General features: G+C 41.4%; 1 protein-coding gene across 2 annotated transcripts in view; it reads left to right on the top strand.

Annotated features, from left to right (window-relative positions):
- The first annotated feature begins 526 nt into the window (after positions 1-526).
- The window catches only part of LOC145659331 (uncharacterized), a 35,678-nt gene continuing 18,514 nt past the window's right edge, over positions 527-17,690 (top strand). For both annotated transcript variants that reach the window (XR_014125446.1, XM_081721072.1), the window contains exon 1: positions 527-598. Coding sequence is in view for 1 of the 2 variants with exons in the window: in XM_081721072.1 (XP_081577198.1) it covers positions 564-598 (35 nt within the window). In the remaining variant the exon portion in view is untranslated. The remainder of the gene's footprint in view (positions 599-17,690) is intronic.

The following is a 17,690-nucleotide window of genomic DNA, read 5'->3' as shown; positions in this document are numbered from 1 at the left end:
ACAGTAAATGTAGGTCTGTAGCACTTTTCTCCACTTTTTAGTGCCCACAAAAAATTTGGAAGTTCTGAATACGATTACCCAGATGCAACATCAATATCAACAGCATCACTTTTTCTACTAAAGCACAGCTATGCATTTGTCTGTGAGGTATTGCACTTGATTTTTCAAAATTGACAGAAAGGGATACACAACCAACAAAATTGGATGACTCTGAAACCCTGGTAGCTGTTCACAGAGAGTTGGCCATGCTCTAAAGCCTTTTCCTATAGCCGGCAAACAAGCAATGATGTCTCTTATTGATAATTACTTTAAAGGAGACCTATTATAGCCCCTTTACAGAAGTAACAGTTTCCTGGGGCCTTAATGAATGTCTATGACATGCGTTCATCAAAATATTACAAGGATCAGGCACTACAGCACCCTTCTCATCCTGTTAAAACAGCCCATTCCTGTGCCTGTTTCTTTAAATGATAATGAAACACTGCTGAACCCACCCCAGCCCCTCTTCTGCGTGACTGCAGGCACAGTCATGGCTGCCAGAGAAAACAGCGCTGTAACCATATATGTTTGAACTGGAGACAGATTCTGCATTTGCTAGGTATGTTTTGCTAGAGTTTGTTAGTTTTCTTCATTCTACCCAAGAAACGCTTAAAATACATATCTGTGCACTGCAAGGAGTGCCCACTTACCAAATTACAGATGGATAAAACATACATTTTCCCCTAGCAGAACTTGATAATGTTACTAACCCCTGATTACCTGTGTGGAACACAGCTGTAATTTTGTAACCTTTAGTCTTAGGTTACTCCTGTGCTGATGATGATGTTCATTTTACAAACAACTATCCTAACAAACTAATAGCATTAACATCAGTGATGACCCTGCAGAAAGTAACACATGTAACGGCAACGATATTTTAGAAAATTACATCCAATATATTACCTCAGCTGTTAGTTAGCTAGTGCTAAAGGCCAAAGAAACACATTTTTATACTTCTGCACATGCGAAAACGCACATGTTTGGAAAGGTGGTTCTCAAGCTGTGGGTAGAGATTCTCAGATGGAGTGGTATAATTCTAATGACTCTCCTCTTGACATAGAAAGTCCATACAACATACAAGAAGAGGAAATCAAACAAGATGCCACTAACCAAAACAAAAGCAAAGACATAAAAAAGGAAATGAGACAAAACAGCAGCAGTCATTTGGTGCTAATCTGATCAACTTCTGTCAGGAAGTTAGCCTTATTTGTTATAAAGAGAATGAAATTAAAAATTCCACTTAATAAAACATGCTAGACAGTGAGATAGAGGAAGCACCTTTTCTGCCAGATTTATTCATCTGATTTCATAACCCAGCCACCAGAATCCACCAAATGACAACCCCCCCCCCGCCCCCCCCAAAAACCCCAATGGTTAGCTATTAAGCCACCCTACCCAAGAATAATAATGCAAATACCTTCTATGCCAGACCAAACTTCATAACATTAATTCACAATCAGCAAGATGCCAGAGGAGCTGACTAAAATGGGAACAGCCTAAAGGCAGAGAAACCCGAACCAAACCTAATCCAGTCAAACTTTGCTAGCCTTTATTTACTACCAGATCCATTCATTTATTCATTGATTACTTCTTTTATGAAAACCATATGGTTACTAAAAGCAGGTTAAAAAATAACTAAAAAGGAAAAAAAAAGAAAAATCACTAAAAAGAGAAAATCTGTTGGTTACAGTAACAATTTGCTCCTGTAAGAATAGTCAAGTGTTTTCAATGTATCCTATAAAAATGTAAAACTGAGTTATATACAATGAAAAACATGAACTGGTGCTGTGTAAACCTTGTATATGAGCACCTGCGAGAACTTTGCAGTAGGCAGAGTATCCATGATGCAGATTTAAATATTGATGCATGGAGAAGAAGCTTCAAGCATTCTCCTTTCTGGTTTTGTCATACTGAACTGAGATGGTCAAATTTCCCCATACACTGTAAAGTTTTCTTGTCTTGATGTCAGCAGCTTGCAATTGATCCTGGCAATACTTAGGTTGGTTTATCTGGTCTTGAAATCTTGGTGGACAGTTCTGTCTTTCCATTGGTGGAGCTTTGAGCCTCTGGTGCTGTTTACAATCTCCTTTTGAGCAGTACTTATTTACTTGCTCTTATTACACTTGGTGGCTAGTATTCCTGACAGGAGATTCCATGTTGTGGACAGGCAGGATATTGGTCTGTAGTAGGATGGTGTTTGTGCTTTGTTATGGCCCTTTATGACCAGTACTGTCCAGTCTCTTAGCCAGCCTGAATGGTAGCTGGTATTTAGCAGGTGATTCTTTTAGTCTGCTATCCAGGCATGTAGAGCCATTCGTCTCTTTAGCCAGTAGGCATGAGTCATGTCAGGTCCATAGAAGGTCCTTTACTTCATGTTTATGACTGCTACTGTTGTAATGTTGACTGGTTCCTGTTCTGGGAGATTGAGGTGCTTTGCTTTGAGATCTCTTAACCACTGAGCACCAGTGTTATGCTGCATTCCCCCATATGCTCTCCCTGTGCTGTTCTGTGTCAGCCTCTGCATGCATCCAGTCACAGTTATTTTGGGTTTCAGTATAACTGAAAGTATACTTTGGATGGTTCCTTGTGGAAGGAACCAAGGAACTCTTTTACTACTATTTCAGCCACTGCTTCTTTTCTGTATCTCTGCAGTCTGGATGATAGTGCTGCATATGGGCCCATTGCATTTCTGTGGTAGCCAGGCCCTGTCTTTAATCTGTATGTCCTTCTGAAGCTGTGTTTATTTGCTGACCTCCATCTGAGTTGTGGCTGGAACCTCATTTTTTTCAAGGGTGACATTGAGGGTGGCCTGTGGCTTGTATTTTGTAGCTTGGTGTCTCAGCATGAGCAGCATATACCAATTTGTTAAACTATTTGTTGGGTTTGTTATTCATATCTTATTCATATCTTTTAGCGTACTGGCTGATGGTAGCTTGCCTAAAGCAGTAGAAAACAATACGATGGATGAAGGCATTCTGCTTATCCATAGTTCCCTTCCATTTATGTAGCCTCTGTCATAGCTCTTGCTGCTGTAGGAGCATTCCATTAGCTCCATGTTATCCAACCTTGTCCAGCTAGCATTAGGAATTTTGCGCAAGGACATTTATTACTGTTAGTAGTGATTGCACTTGCCAGAACCATGGATCCCAAACCAGTCATTTGAGTGCAGGGCGGTTGACTTGTCCACTTCACTATTCACTTGCAATTACATGTAAAGAAGATTCCAAGGAGTACTGTATTGTATATTGTGCATTGTAGTTAAATATGTACTAAAAATTGCTCTGTGCTACAGGAGGTTTTCAGAGAAACAGTGTTTCAGAAAGAGGTCAGCTGTACAAGAAAAGTGAATGAGTTTTTTGACATGAGAACAGTTAAATCTTCTGATGGTGTCACTGTATTCCATCCCATCGATGAAAGTTTAAAAATAATATCAGGTAACTTTTTATGCTGGTAATAAGAGATACAAATTTCAACACCAGCACAAAACCTGGTCCATAATGCAGTTTCTCTCTATGGGGTGAAATGTTGCAATGTTTACAATTCCCTGTTTCAGTAATGTTCACTCTTTCAGTAAGAGGAATGAGCATGCATAGCAGAGTCCTGAAAGCCTAAATAGAATGCCATAATGGCTTTAGAATAGAATTTAAAAAAAAATGAGGTGGCTTTTGCAGCAGGAAAAAAGGCTCCCATGCCAACTGAATGTAAAACATGGGACAGACTATTCTTTTATGTCCATCGTATAACCCATCCACAATCAAAGAAAAGGTCACCTGTTTCACACACCTTCAAAGTGCTCTTATTTTTGGCAGTGAACAGTAAGGCTTAGGGTTCCTTGCTCAGGAAATTTCTAGCAACCATTGTATCTGAAGAAAAAAGAAACCATTGAATGAATGCATATTCCTTTCAAAGTAAAAGAAGGTGTCTTCAGATTTTTGTTACCACCACCTTGTCTTCTGTACAATTCCCTTGTATCCTTCAAGTACTCAGGTATCCTATTGTGGGGACTGTTCATTCTCTTATCATCAGAACACATACGGAAACACACACTGCAGTGTGTAGACATACTGCTACAGATAGAGAGACACACACACAAATACACACACACGCACACTGTATAGCATGCATTTGGATCACTCTCTCTTTCTGCTTCTCTTGTACGCACACTCAAACACTTTTGCTGGCAATTGGCGAGGACAAACACATGTGGCTGGTTTAAAATTTACATATGTGCTGAACTCTTGGATGGCAAATGCAGTGTGCTAATACTGAGGTGATGAGATAAAGCAGAAGTGGAACTGACATGGGCCCCTCTCTCCACACGTCAATGTCAAACCTCAGTCCTCATATCCACCTTTTTTTCTGGCACGATTAGCATGGCCATGTTTGCTCTAGCATCTCTCTCTTTTCTCTTTCCCCTCAGAAACAGATGCTGCCTATTGATTAATGGGCCCAACTGTGCTTAAAAAGTCGAAAATGTCAGCAAGTGTCTTCTCCAGCAGTGTCACTCTCCTTTCCAGCAGAACAATGCTTCTAACTGAGGAGCAGGGCTGCGTGCCAAGTATGCCTCACAATGGGAGGTCATGCGCCCGCTCCCCTACTGCAAGAGGGCAGATATGTAAGCATCCACATAAGGACACACTAGGAGAGTGTATGTGTGTCTTAGGGAGGGGGGGGGGGGGGTTGGGATGACAGCAGTAGTTTAGTGGCAGGGGAAGTACAGCTCAATGCTGGCTAATAATAGGACATCACGTGGGCCATAGAGTCGGACAAGTCCTTGCTGCCAGAGGTTAATCAAAGAGCTTAGAATTTAGGCCTTTTTTTTTTTTTCCAGTTTAGTCCAGGCCTGTTCACTGACACTTCCAAAACAAGGCTTGGGGGTAATACACATGTGATGGAGAATGGGATTGACTGTTTGAAGCCCAGTGTCCCTAAAACAACCTTCTATTTTCAATATCATTGATCAGAGGGAGGACTTGGTGCCTTGTGCCCTGATCCCCACTCTATTCAATTAGGAGTCCAGGCCAAATACACAGCTCCAACACAAGAGGCCTGTCCATCCACAGTTTGCCTGGAGTGACTGGCTGTGTGGTTAAATGTTGGGATGTTGCTTTGTTTTCATTCAGGAGCCAAGGAACTGGTGTTTGGTTTGGGGTAGTGTAGTCGATGCCAGGGCCATTGCTGAAAGATGCTAATGATCAATATGAGAAAAGAGGGTCATAGCCATAGAAAAGGAGAAATGGTAGACCACTAGTTAGAAAAGAGTGTAGGATTAGGTTTAATGAAAATGTTCAAGAAAGTTTAAAATAGAAGATAAAAATAAAAGTGTTAATAGCTTTTAAAGCACCATTTTTCATATATTTGTCCACAATTTTCTGATCTGTTCATTTTTACATACTTAGTATTAGAAACCTACAGAAATGCATGCAAAATCTTTAACAGCAGGGTGTTTCCTGAATGCTTTTAATAACATTGATCATTTCAACATCTTTCCTGAAGGGTCCCAAGATTACATTATAATATATGAACATCAAATTTAAAATTCTTAAATGTTCTCATTTTAAGCTATTATGCATTATGCCTCAAAATATTTCATGTGGATTCTTGCAGTTTATTAATTATTATAACTAAACATTGCTGCAGAGATCTTATCCAACAATGGTAATAATTGTCATGTAAAGTTCTTGTTTAAGATGAATTTTGTGAATAGTCCATGAGAACGCAAATATGCAAATAGAAGTAGTTGGAAAAAAGAATTTCATCTGATTTGTGACTTGTTTTTGAGTTTTAGAGTAAAATATAAGGGGCTGCCCCTTATAATATAACGTAGGCATCAGTGAACAGTTCCTACCATATATATATAATATAGAGTAGTCCGCAGTGAACTGTGTTTCTAAATTATGGCATAAGGTTCAACTTTATGATGAGGCTCAAAAAGTGTATAACAATCATGTCAGAAACATCTCATTGACAAAAATATATTTAAAACGTCATTGTAAAGCATAAAATCTTGTTGTTTCCATGTGTGTGTTTGAACAGAATTAGTGAATGAGCATGTGTGTCATTTGACCTTGGTCATTGCTGGAGAGTCCTAGTTTTTTGCCAAAGCAATCAATAAGCCAAACAGGCAGAAGATGAGTATTTAGAGCATGGGAAGCTAAAGTCAAATACAGATAGGTTATCTACCCTGCCCAGAGCACACGTCTGTGCTAATATTTTATTAACAAATTTTTGTGGCAAGTTGCTTATAAACACTGCCAATGCACCCACCCCCTTCATCCATCTATATCTCTCTCATCTCTCTATCGCCCTTCTCTCTCTCTGTCCTCTCTCTCTCACATGCGCTCTCTCTATCTCTCTCTCGTGGGCATGAAAAGACCGCAAGTGCCACGTGGCTCAGTGGCCATGTATCGCAATGTAAGCATAGGTCAACAAACTGTCTCTTGGGATCATTAGAACAGACAGAGAGCGAGTCAGACAAAGAAAGGACACAAGCCCTAAACATTCACATTAATTTTATAAGACTTGATTTAGGGTCAGCTTTCTAGCCAGTGCATATTTTGATACAATAACCCTGTTTTACCGTAAGGTTAAATTTATTCATACTATTGTCAAAAATGGAAAATATTTTTTGTAAACTTCAGATGGATAAAGCTTTGTCTCTACAAAGCAATCAATATGCATTTTTATGCTGTAATATCAGTTGAAACACTTCCAAATGTGGAATTGAACCTAAAAGTGAACTTATTACAGAAAACTGAAAACTCATATAAACTGTTATATATAACTTAATCAGTTCTAATATTGGTACATTTGCAAAACCAAAAAGAACAGAAATTTATGTACAGGAGGCTCTAGGACCAGTAATGGTGATCTGCGAAGTTATGTACAGGAGGGTCTGGGAGCAGTAATGGTGATCTGAGAAGTGAGCCTTATGCAAGGACCACTCCTGTGAAAAAAATTACCCTGAGTAATTCTAGATGACTTCATTCACCAATATTCTTATATTTAAAATGTAAAAAGACTAGTTTATATAATTTATGTATAGCTGTTCCCCAAGGAAATAAAATGATATTGATAAATGTATTCATTTAAAACGTGTTTACACTATTTATTTATTTACATAAGTGTTGGTAATATTGAAAGTTGCTTTCCAGGGGAACATCCTCCATTGCAACATCTGACTGAGCTGCATGAGTTATCCCATTGTGACATGTCCCATCATCATGACCTGTCTCATCTATCTTTTATTTACCATTCTTTTCATTTATTGGGGTGTATTCCAGAAATCAGAAATCCCTGATTTGTTAAGTGGGAGTTCAGAGAAACCTGGGGTTTTCTCATTTCGGAAAATGAAAGGCAGTCCCAAGTAACACAAAGTGCCATAGCAGTTTTTGTCCCACTTGGAGCTCCACATGCCCAAGAGGGTTCTGTATCATCCTTCTAGTCCAATGTTACTGAGGGCAATGGCAGCAGAGCCAGTGCTCTACTCAGCTGCTTCTGTTCTCTTCTTGAGGTGCACACAGTACCAGCATTCTGTGGTTGTACACAGTTAGCTGCATGAGCATCAACATTACTGTTTCAGTCCCATCCTGTGCCTGTGAGACCTATCAACTGTTTCAGTCCCTCACCACTTGATAGCCTTACATTATAGCTTGAAATAATGCTCCAGGTTCAGACTCGTGTCCACAACCAGTATATCCTCCAGGTTGGCACTGATCCTTGGGGACACTGGTGAGAACTCACTCCATCAAGCTCTCGTACATGGCCGATGCACTACAAAGCCATCATTGTAAACTGGCACTGGCCAGCATGAACGCCCTCTTCTCTGTGGCATCTGGAGTTGGTACCAATTGCCAATTACCACTCCATAGATCCAGCAAGCTAAACCTTGCAGAGCCGGTGAGCCAATCCAAGGCATCATCAGTGCATGGGAGTGAGTACTAGTCAGGCTTTGTACCAGTGTTGAGTCCATAGATAGTCCATGCAGAAGCACCAGCTGTTAACATTTTTCTTTGCCAGGACCACCAGCACTGTCCAGGGACTGTTCAGCTTCACAGAGTCTTTTTTCATATGTTACACTTGCCAGTTAACTTGCCAGCTACTTGTAACAATGCTATCTAACTAAAATCCAAATACCACTAACTTGCATTAACATTAGCTGGCTAGGTGACCTATTTTACCACTTCATCTAGGATATTTTTTACGCTATACCTTCAGTGGGTAATGTTAGCTGGAATCACTAAGCAAGAGAACACTGTGACAGTAAATTCTATATTACTCTCTACATAACCTACTGCAGTATCGCTTCACATCTCAGATTTGACAGTTTAAGAACTTATTTCATGCATGTAATGTAACATCTGAATTTGTTCTCTCTTCTCTGACACTGATGGTCTCTCTGTGATTGATTGGATGGCCATTCCATCAATCTGACTTGACCTATGCCAAGTTCTCAGATACAGAACTCATACTCTGGAGTAGTTTTTAATTTCTGTTTATGTATGTGTGTGTGTGTGTGTGTGTGTGTGTGTGGGGGGGGGGGGGGGTTAGTGGCAGTGAAAGTAGTGGTTGTTAACAGACTGCCATTTCCCATGGTTGCAACACCCATGAGAATGTAACAATCAGAAATCTTGCTTTTGAGGTTTAAGCTTCAATTAAATCATTCTTTTGATAATTTGTTAGATTCTTCAAGATGTGTTCTCTGTGTTATACTTTCACAACTCTCTTAGTGGTGAAGTTTTCTATTTCTCATTTGATACTACTCAAGCCACACAAAGGATCAAAAATGTTGAATGTTAACAAAATAAAAAATAAAGGCATTCCTTCAACAGCATTCAGGTGTGCCATATCTCTGAATTCATTTTAACATGCTTCTACAAAGCAAGAGTTCATGATTGTGAGCCAGTTCATAACCACATCCTCATATTATTCATTATTGTGAGCCAGTTCATAACCACACCCTCATATTATTCATTACTGTGAGCCAGTTTATAACCACAATCTCCTCATATTATTCTGGTTCCCTGAATGTATTTTGCACAATTACTACATTTCTTACATTGCATCTTGGTGGATCATGCTAATCATTTCTTATACTGCATCTTGCTGGTTCGTGCTAATCACATGTAATTGGTGCAAATTGACACTATTATGCACAGACATTACTACAAAACACTAGGGAGAGATTTCTCCAAACCTAACTCTGCAGACCACAAGATCCACTGCAACTCTCAACTGTCATTTTAGTGTTATCCTGACATTTGCCACTACTGACCCATTAAAAGAGAATACATACCCTACGTCATGACAACAATAAGAAATCACAGCCATATGAACTCACATCTGGTACAATAGTAATTTAGTGTTCTGAATAATGACTGACCATTTGTGGTGGGGCACAGCCAAAGTGTCTATTGTGATTTGATCACCCTTATCTCTGTGAGAGACCACAGATGTGCACAGTAGTGAGGGTAAATGAGCACAAGACTTCACAGACCATAGTTTGGCCTGCAATAAGAAAAACACTGAGCACCCTACACTTGTATACCTTGAACAATTCAACAAATTAGAATGCTATTCCATCCACTATAATGCAGCAATAACCTTTGGAAAAGTACACTGGCTTTCCCTGTTCTCAACTTTAAAACATTTTGGGTTTGGTAAAGTTTAATCATATGGAATCAATCTACTTATCTTCAGTTCCCTTTATTACAAATGGCTTTATAGCCCACTTATTTCCATTGGGTTGAATAACCACACAGGGATGACCCTTGTCAACTCTATTGATTTCAAGTTTCAAGTTTCAAGTTTCAAGTTTGGTTTATTTGTCACATACATATTCATACACAGTACAACACGCAGTGAAATGGTGGAGAGTGCTCTGTCCAAACTGAGGAAGAGAACCAGGGGTGCATAGAGAAAAAAAAATATATACAGATAAATATATATATTCTATGTATGTACAAAAATATATTAACAATGTATGTACAATATATGTATATTATGATTATATACACAATGTACAATGTATATGGTTGAGTATATATGTACACAATCTACAGAATGTACAGATCCATTGTATAGTACCATATCTACAGTTGTTGTAACAGGTTAATTGAGTATAAATCTAAATCTATATATACAGATGTACAGATATACAGTCATGTTACGTGGTGGTGGTGGTGGTCCCCACAGTTTATCAGTTTCCCTGATTCAGGGCCCGAATGGCCTGTGGGAAGAAGCTCCTCTTCAGCCTCTCTGTCTTGGCCTTCAGGGAGCGGAAGCGCCTCCCTGACCTCAACAGAGAGAAGAGTCTATTGTTGGGATGGGTGGGGTCCTTCACAATTTTCCTGGCCTTGGTTTGGCACCGCTTGTAGTAGGTGGTCTGCAGGTCAGGAAGTTCCGAGTGAGTGATGCGCTCTGCTGAACACACTACCCTTTGGAGTGCTTGTCTGTCCTGCTTGGTGCTATTTCCAAACCAGACTGTGATGTTCCCCGTGAGGATGCTCTCGATAGTGCAGGTGTAGAAGTTCCGCAGTACCTTGGAGGGCAGTCTGAAGTCCCTTAGGCGTCTGAGGTGGTAAAGACGCTGACGAGCCTTCTTTGCCAGGGAGCTGGTATGGCGGGACCAGGACAGGTCCTGCGAGATGTGAACACCAAGGTACCTGAAACTATCTACTCTCTCCACCGTGGTTCCACTGATCCTCACAGGTTGGTAGTGCCGCTCCTGCTTCTTGCTGCAATCCACGATCAGCTCCTTTGTCTTACTGACGTTTAGGAGGAGATTATTTTCCTGGCACCAGTTTTCCAGGTGTTTAATCTCCTCCAGGTAGGCCCTCTCGTCGTTGTCCGAGATCAGACCCACGACAACGGTGTCATCAGCAAACTTGACAATGGTGTTAGAGCTGGAAGTGGCTGTGCAGTCGTAGGTGTACAGTGAGTAGAGCAGGGGGCTTAGGACACAACCCTGAGGAGCTCCAGTGCTAAGGGTGAGGGTGGATGAGGCGCAGTTGCCCACCCGTACTGATTGTGGTCTGTCTGTTAGGAAGTTGGAGATCCAGTCGCACAGGGATGTATGCAGTCCTAGATCTCCCAACTTAGTAGTGAGTAGGGAGGGAATGATAGTGTTAAATGCTGAACTGTAGTCGACAAATAGCATTTTAACATAATTTCCCCTCCCTTCGTCCAGGTGAGTCAGTGTAGTGTGGAGCAGATGTGCAATCGCATCGTCAGTGGAGCGGTTGTGGCGGTATGCAAACTGCAGTGGGTCCGTGGAGGCTGGCAGTGAAGATGTGATGAAGTCTCTAACTAGCTTTTCAAAGCACTTCATCACGACTGATGTGAGGGCGACAGGGCGGTAGTCATTGTGGTCGGAGGGTCGAGGTTTCTTCGGGACGGGGACGATGGTGGACCGCTTGAAGCTGGACGGGACAATACCGAGCGTCAGGGAGAGATTGAAGATGTCGGTGAATACCGGGGCTAGCTGATCTGCGCAGGCTTTGAGGACCCTCCCGCAGATACCGTCTGGTCCCATCGCCTTCTTGGTATTCACCCTTTTAAACACTCTCCTCACGTCACTCTCCGTGATGATGAGAGGGCGCTGTTCTATGGTGGGCCCCGCGCATGTGCCATTGGCTGCGCCGATAGTGCCATTTGCACTAGTGCCGTTAGCATTGGCGCTGTTAGCACTAGCGCTGATTTCCATTTTTACTGAGCACCTTGCAATCTTAATATGTAAGATTTTTTTTCTCAGATTTTTACAAAATTGTTGTACATCAGTGACATCATTTTTAGAGGTGTTTCATTAATAAGTTATACTGTAATATGGTTAAAAAATTAAATACAATATTTTTAACAAATCTGTTAATAATAAAACTAAAATTGTAAATAAAATCTGGATGTATAAATCTCTTCAAACCTTAAAGAACTATTTAGTTTCAAATATAGCTTTTTTTGTAAGTAGAGGAAGGCTTAAAGAGATGTACATTTTTGAAATTGTCATTGATATGTCAGATAATAACTGCTAAATATATTAGCGAGGTTATCCTATTTGATCATAAAGGCCTCAGCCATATAGTAGGTGTAAGAGCAGGGCTAGAGTAGCAGACTAGAGCAGGGCTAGAGTAGCAGACACTAGACTTGCATTTATGCAATAAAGTTTAAATTGAATCTTTTTCCTCAAAATAGCCTACCATCTTTAATTTGACAAAAGCTGTATACAGCAAGCAAAAAAAAAAAAAAAGACAAGGTACGCTAACATCATTTTTGAGGGGCACTGTTCTTTGTGTAAAGGTGAGCAGTAAGGAGGCGGATGCATGTGTGGAGAGGAGCAAGATTTATTTTGGGCAAATCCAAAATCAGTGTCGTTGTAGTAGTCCAGGGTCAAAGAGCCAACACGGAGAGCACGGAAATACATGATAAAAAAATAAACACACACGCGAAGGCAAACGGGGAAACAGGCTATAACTAAGGCTAAGGGAACAAACAAACAAAATGTTTCAAATATACATACAACCATCAATAAACTAAACACATTCAAAAATTCACTGAACCACAACGAAACACATTCACAAATCATTCAAATGAACAACTCCGACCAAGGCACACAACAGGGTTTAAAAACTAGAAACGAGGGACAGGTGTAAGCAATCAAACAAGGTGAGGAGAAAACGAAGGTATGGAATGTAACTAAACACAAGACAGGGAAAACATGGAACACGGAAGATGGAAGGGACTGATCGTGACAGTAGGTTTCCACAGTAAATGTAATTGGTACAAAGTTTTGGAAAACCACATCAGCCATTTGACTCCAAGGATAATATTAAGCAGTCATAACAAACTAACTGACTGAGGTGCAGGAGCTTAATGCACCAAATATTTGACCTTATTTCTTGACAACCAAACTAGAGTTTACTGCTAAATTTGAAATCTGACTTCTGTGCACATTTTACCACATATGAAGGATTCCACATTATAGCTTCATTATTACTTCTGCTCTTTGTCAATGATGGCATAGTGGAGGACAAACAGACTTTTTAAATTACATTCTTATTCTTAAAAATTATTTTTACCTAATCAGCAAAATGCATTTTATCTCATGCAAGAACCATTCATATGAAGATTCATTCTTAAATTTCATATGTGGAGAGTTAAGAGATTATTACTGCATTCACTGATTTTCTTGTAAATAGTCATTTCATTGAAGCACAAACCAAATTCATTAGTTGTTCTGACCTATAGCAGGCACGGCTCCAAGGGAAAGCATCTTATATGGACTAATGAATTGTATGTTTTTCATTAGGTTCAGAAAATGTATTTATACATATATTTTATGTATAATCATGATGTGATTATTATGTTTTCTGTTATTTGACTTTTTACTTTGCTATTCCCATGGAAATCTAAATAGCAACACTAGCCACTAATGTGATCTGCTATGGACTGAAGCACAAGGCTGCAGTGCCATTGACACTTTATTTTGGTCCTTATAGTATATACAAATGCACAAATTGTCAAGCTATATGTTAAAACAGGTGATTTAAAGTCACAGTGTTTAAAGTCACTGAGCTCCTCACTATGATTACACTGCCAGTTATGGAAATTACATGGTATGTGCTAAATTTTATACACTTGTTTTTATAACCCTGTTAGCAATGGATATGGTTGACACCCCTGAACTCAGTTATTAGGAGGAATGCCCAAACTTTTTTGGCCATATAGTTTATATTTAAATGAATGGATAGTGAACATTCTGTTTATAGCTGCCATGTTGGCAGATGAGTTTTTTCCCAGAACAGATCTGTAGGGATCTGTCTGTGCGTGACTCATCTTCAAAAGCCAAAGTTAGTACTGTGAAGTCTAGTACACCCACAACCTCAACAGTTAACACTCGCAAGTGTTTTTACTCAACTGAGTATGCGAAAAGAACACCAGACAAGCTACTAGAACAGTAAATACTGAAAATGTAAAGAACATTTTCTGTTCCTTGGGTCTGTACCCCTCCCAGTTCTCCAAATATTGTAGAGGATCTCCACACATTTGGGAATTTTGCAGGGTGATGACGGTGTACGCAGGGCCACCCTGAATCACTGGGATCACTACCTTCAGAAACAGGCACATGAAAGCAAGGCTATATGAGACTACCCGCAGGTAGAATGACCCCATAGGTGACCTCATTGTTGGAATGAATGCTGCTTTTGGTGCAGGGAACCAGGCCAACTGGTTTGGTTGTCCTCAGAGGAGGTTAAAAAGAGACTGGGCCAAAAGAGAGCATAAACCACCTGTAGAAATTGGCAAACCTCAGCAAATGCTTGAGTTCAAGGTGCATCAGGGGTCTGGGCAACTACATCACTGCCTCCATCTTACTAGATTGTATACATAAGCAGACCTCGCTGATGATGTAACTGAGGATTTTCACCTGGCACAGATGAGATATGCCTTTTGGCACATTTCTTTGTTTCTTTAAGCATAATAGCTATGATACCCAGCAATGAGAAGTGTGTAGTCAGTAAAACACCATAGCGTAGTTTATAATCTTGGAGAATTTACAGTATTCTTATTTATGCTATTCACTGCCTGCCTAAAGACATAGCTAGCTAAGAGATTTGAAAAAAAAAGAAGGACTTTTGTCCAAAAATAATTCACTAACTTGTATACTTACAGGCCTAGGCAGTAGCCTTCCCAGATAGAAATAATCTGTCATGTTTGCTCTCCCCATGCACCATATGACTGCCTGTTTGTGCCTAATTTACCTGCAATGGTTAATGGTTTTTAATGTCTTTGATTGGCAATTTAATGGATATGCTTAGATCTGTTTACTACATTTACTAATTACAATTAGTATTACAATTTTACAAAGAGTAGCAAAAATATGTATAAAAAAGTGACAATATTACTGAATAACTGTGTTAGTAATACTGGTGCTACAGTAACTGCTGATAAGAGTGCCTGATAAATCCAGCAGGGAAGGACGGACACATCACATCTTGGTCTCTTCCGCTAATACACAGCACTCTCCTTCCGAACCCGTAGGAGTATAAATAGTGAGAAGTCGAATGAGGAGCAGGTGTCTCCTATCAGAAGACGGGTAATTGCAAGTGGGGCAGGTAAGTGGTATGGTCCTTGTCTGGAGTGGGCGTGTCCCTCCTGGTAGGGAACCACCCTACTGTGACAGAACACACCCACCCCCCACCCCCCAAAGACTCCTGGAACGCAGCCAGCCCCGCCAACTTGCCGCAGGCTTAAGCGGGTGTAGCCTATGGAAGGAGGCAACGAGGTCAGGGTGGGGGTGGGTCACCTGAGGGACCCTCCTCCTCAGCGAGAGAACCCTACCTCACGGGCTTTAGTGCTGACACATGAAAGGCCCGCGATGCTCGACTGCTCCCCGTTAGGCCAACCCTGTAGATCACCTCATTGACCTTGTCTATGATGGTGTATAGGCCCTCATACCTGGCATCAAGCTTGCATGTGGCGCCAGCATGGCCGTCCCTGGTTGAGACCTTCTGTCCTAGTGCATATTGTGGAGTCTCTCCACGTTTTCTGATCCGCTTTCTTTTTATAGGCAGCGATCACCTTACAAAGTCGCTGGTGTGTCTCCTCCCAGGTTCACTCACTCTCCTTGCACCTTCTCTCCACTGCCAGCTGGTCTGACTGGGGGGGGCGTTCCACGGGTACAAGGGTGGTTGGTACCCTCAAATGCACTCAAAAGGGGTGAGACCGGTTCCCATGGGGCCGGAGAGTTCTGGGCGTACTCCACCCATGGGAGGTACGTGTTCCACGTCTCGGGGTGTTGTTGGCTGTAGAGATGTAGGAGCTTACCTAGTACCTGGTTGACTCGTTCTACTTGCCCATTGGCCTGAGGGTGGTAGCTGGACGTTAGGCTGACCGTGATATTGAGCTTACCCAGCAGTTCCTTCCACACCCAGGACATGAACTGAGGGCCTCAGCCCAAAACGATGTACAAAGGTAGACCAAACTGCCTGAAGAATTGGCAGAACAGTATGGTGGCTGTCTCCAGTGTGGTTGGCAGGGCTGCTAAAGGGATCAATCGAACCATGTTTGAGAATCTATTGACTAGGCTCAGGATGATGGTGTGGCCATCTGAGACAGGTCAGTCTGTAACAAAGTCCACAGCCAGGTGGGACCATGGTCAGATGGGAGTAGGCAAGGGTAGAAGCTTATCTGCGAGGTGGGGAGCACGTGGCATTTTGCTGCGGGTGCAGTCTGTGCAAGAAGCCACATACCTTACCATGTCTTTATTCATCGCAGGCCACCAATAGCACTCCCCTATCAGCTGTGCAGTGTGAATAGCACCAGGGTGTCCCATCCCCACTGATGTATGCACCCACGTGATGAGTGGACCCCAATGTTTAGGTGGCACGTAGAGGCGATTGGGTGGGCATTGTGAATGAGGCTTGGCTGCCTTTATCTGTTGGTCTAGCTCCCACTCCAGAGGCGCCAGAAAGCACAAGGGGGAGAGAACAGGTTCCGAACTCGTCGACAGGGCCTCTGCGCCATGTTGCCGGGAGAGCACGTCCGCTTGGATGTTTTCCTCCCTAGGCCTATAGGTGACCCGAAACTGGAACCTAGGGAAAAAGATCGACCACCTAGCTGGCATTCAGTCTCTTGGTGGTCTGGTGGTATTCCAGGTTCTTGTGGTTGTGGTAAAAATGGTGAAGGGGTGTCATGCCCCCTCGAGCCAAAGCCTCTTCTCCTTCAAAGCGAGTTTCATGGATAGCAGCTCATGGTCCCCAACGCCATAGTTCCATTCTGTCAGACTGGGCTTTCGGGAGTATGCGATGGGTCTCAGACCTCCTCTCTCTCTCATATGTTGAGACTCTGGCTGGTCTACACACACACACACACACACACACATACATACATTATATATATATATATATATATATATATAATGTATGTATGTGTGTGTGTGTGTGTGTGTGTGTGTTTGTGTGTATAAAAGCTAATAATCATTAACAGTTGCACAGCTACATCCCATATCATGCAAAAAGACCCAAAACAACTAATAAGTTTAAACATCATATAAACTACACTGTACAAAAAAAAAGTAGATAACATCCTGCTTGTCCCAAGCAATTTTTAGCTTTGTAGTTTAATTATTTTTAATGTAATATTGCTTAATAACTGTAATTTAGTTTTCTATATTGTCACAGTAGGCCGGTCCCCTACCGGGAGGGACATGCCCACTCCAGACAAGGACCGTACTACTTACCTGCCACGCTTGCAATCACCTGTCTTCTGATAGGAGACACCTGCTCCTCATTGGCTCTCCCACTATTTATACTCTTACAGGTTTGGAAGAAGAGTGGAGAAGCATAGGGAAGATGCAGCAACAGGGCTGGATAGCACTGAAGAGTCCATCAGCCCAGACAGTGTAGAACAGTGGAGAAACAGGAACAGACAAACTCTGTAGCATAGATCATGCATCCTATCCAACAACACCAATATTGAGTGAATTTAAAAAATGTTGCTCCATCTTTAAACAGTGAACAGCAATTTTGGCTCAGAATAGTCTTGGAGTAGTTTTAGTACATGGTGTTCACCCTGTATATTAGTGCTGAGCCCTGATGGCACAGAAAGGTTAATGCAGTTATAAAACCCACTTTATTTCCACTTTCTTATATGGAGGATTC

Source organism: Electrophorus electricus, chromosome 10 (assembly GCF_041902795.1).
Source record: "Electrophorus electricus isolate QZ-2024a chromosome 10, ASM4190279v1, whole genome shotgun sequence".
In the NCBI taxonomy this organism is placed as follows: domain Eukaryota; kingdom Metazoa; phylum Chordata; class Actinopteri; order Gymnotiformes; family Gymnotidae; genus Electrophorus; species Electrophorus electricus.
This window is presented reverse-complemented; position numbering and strand designations above follow the sequence as displayed.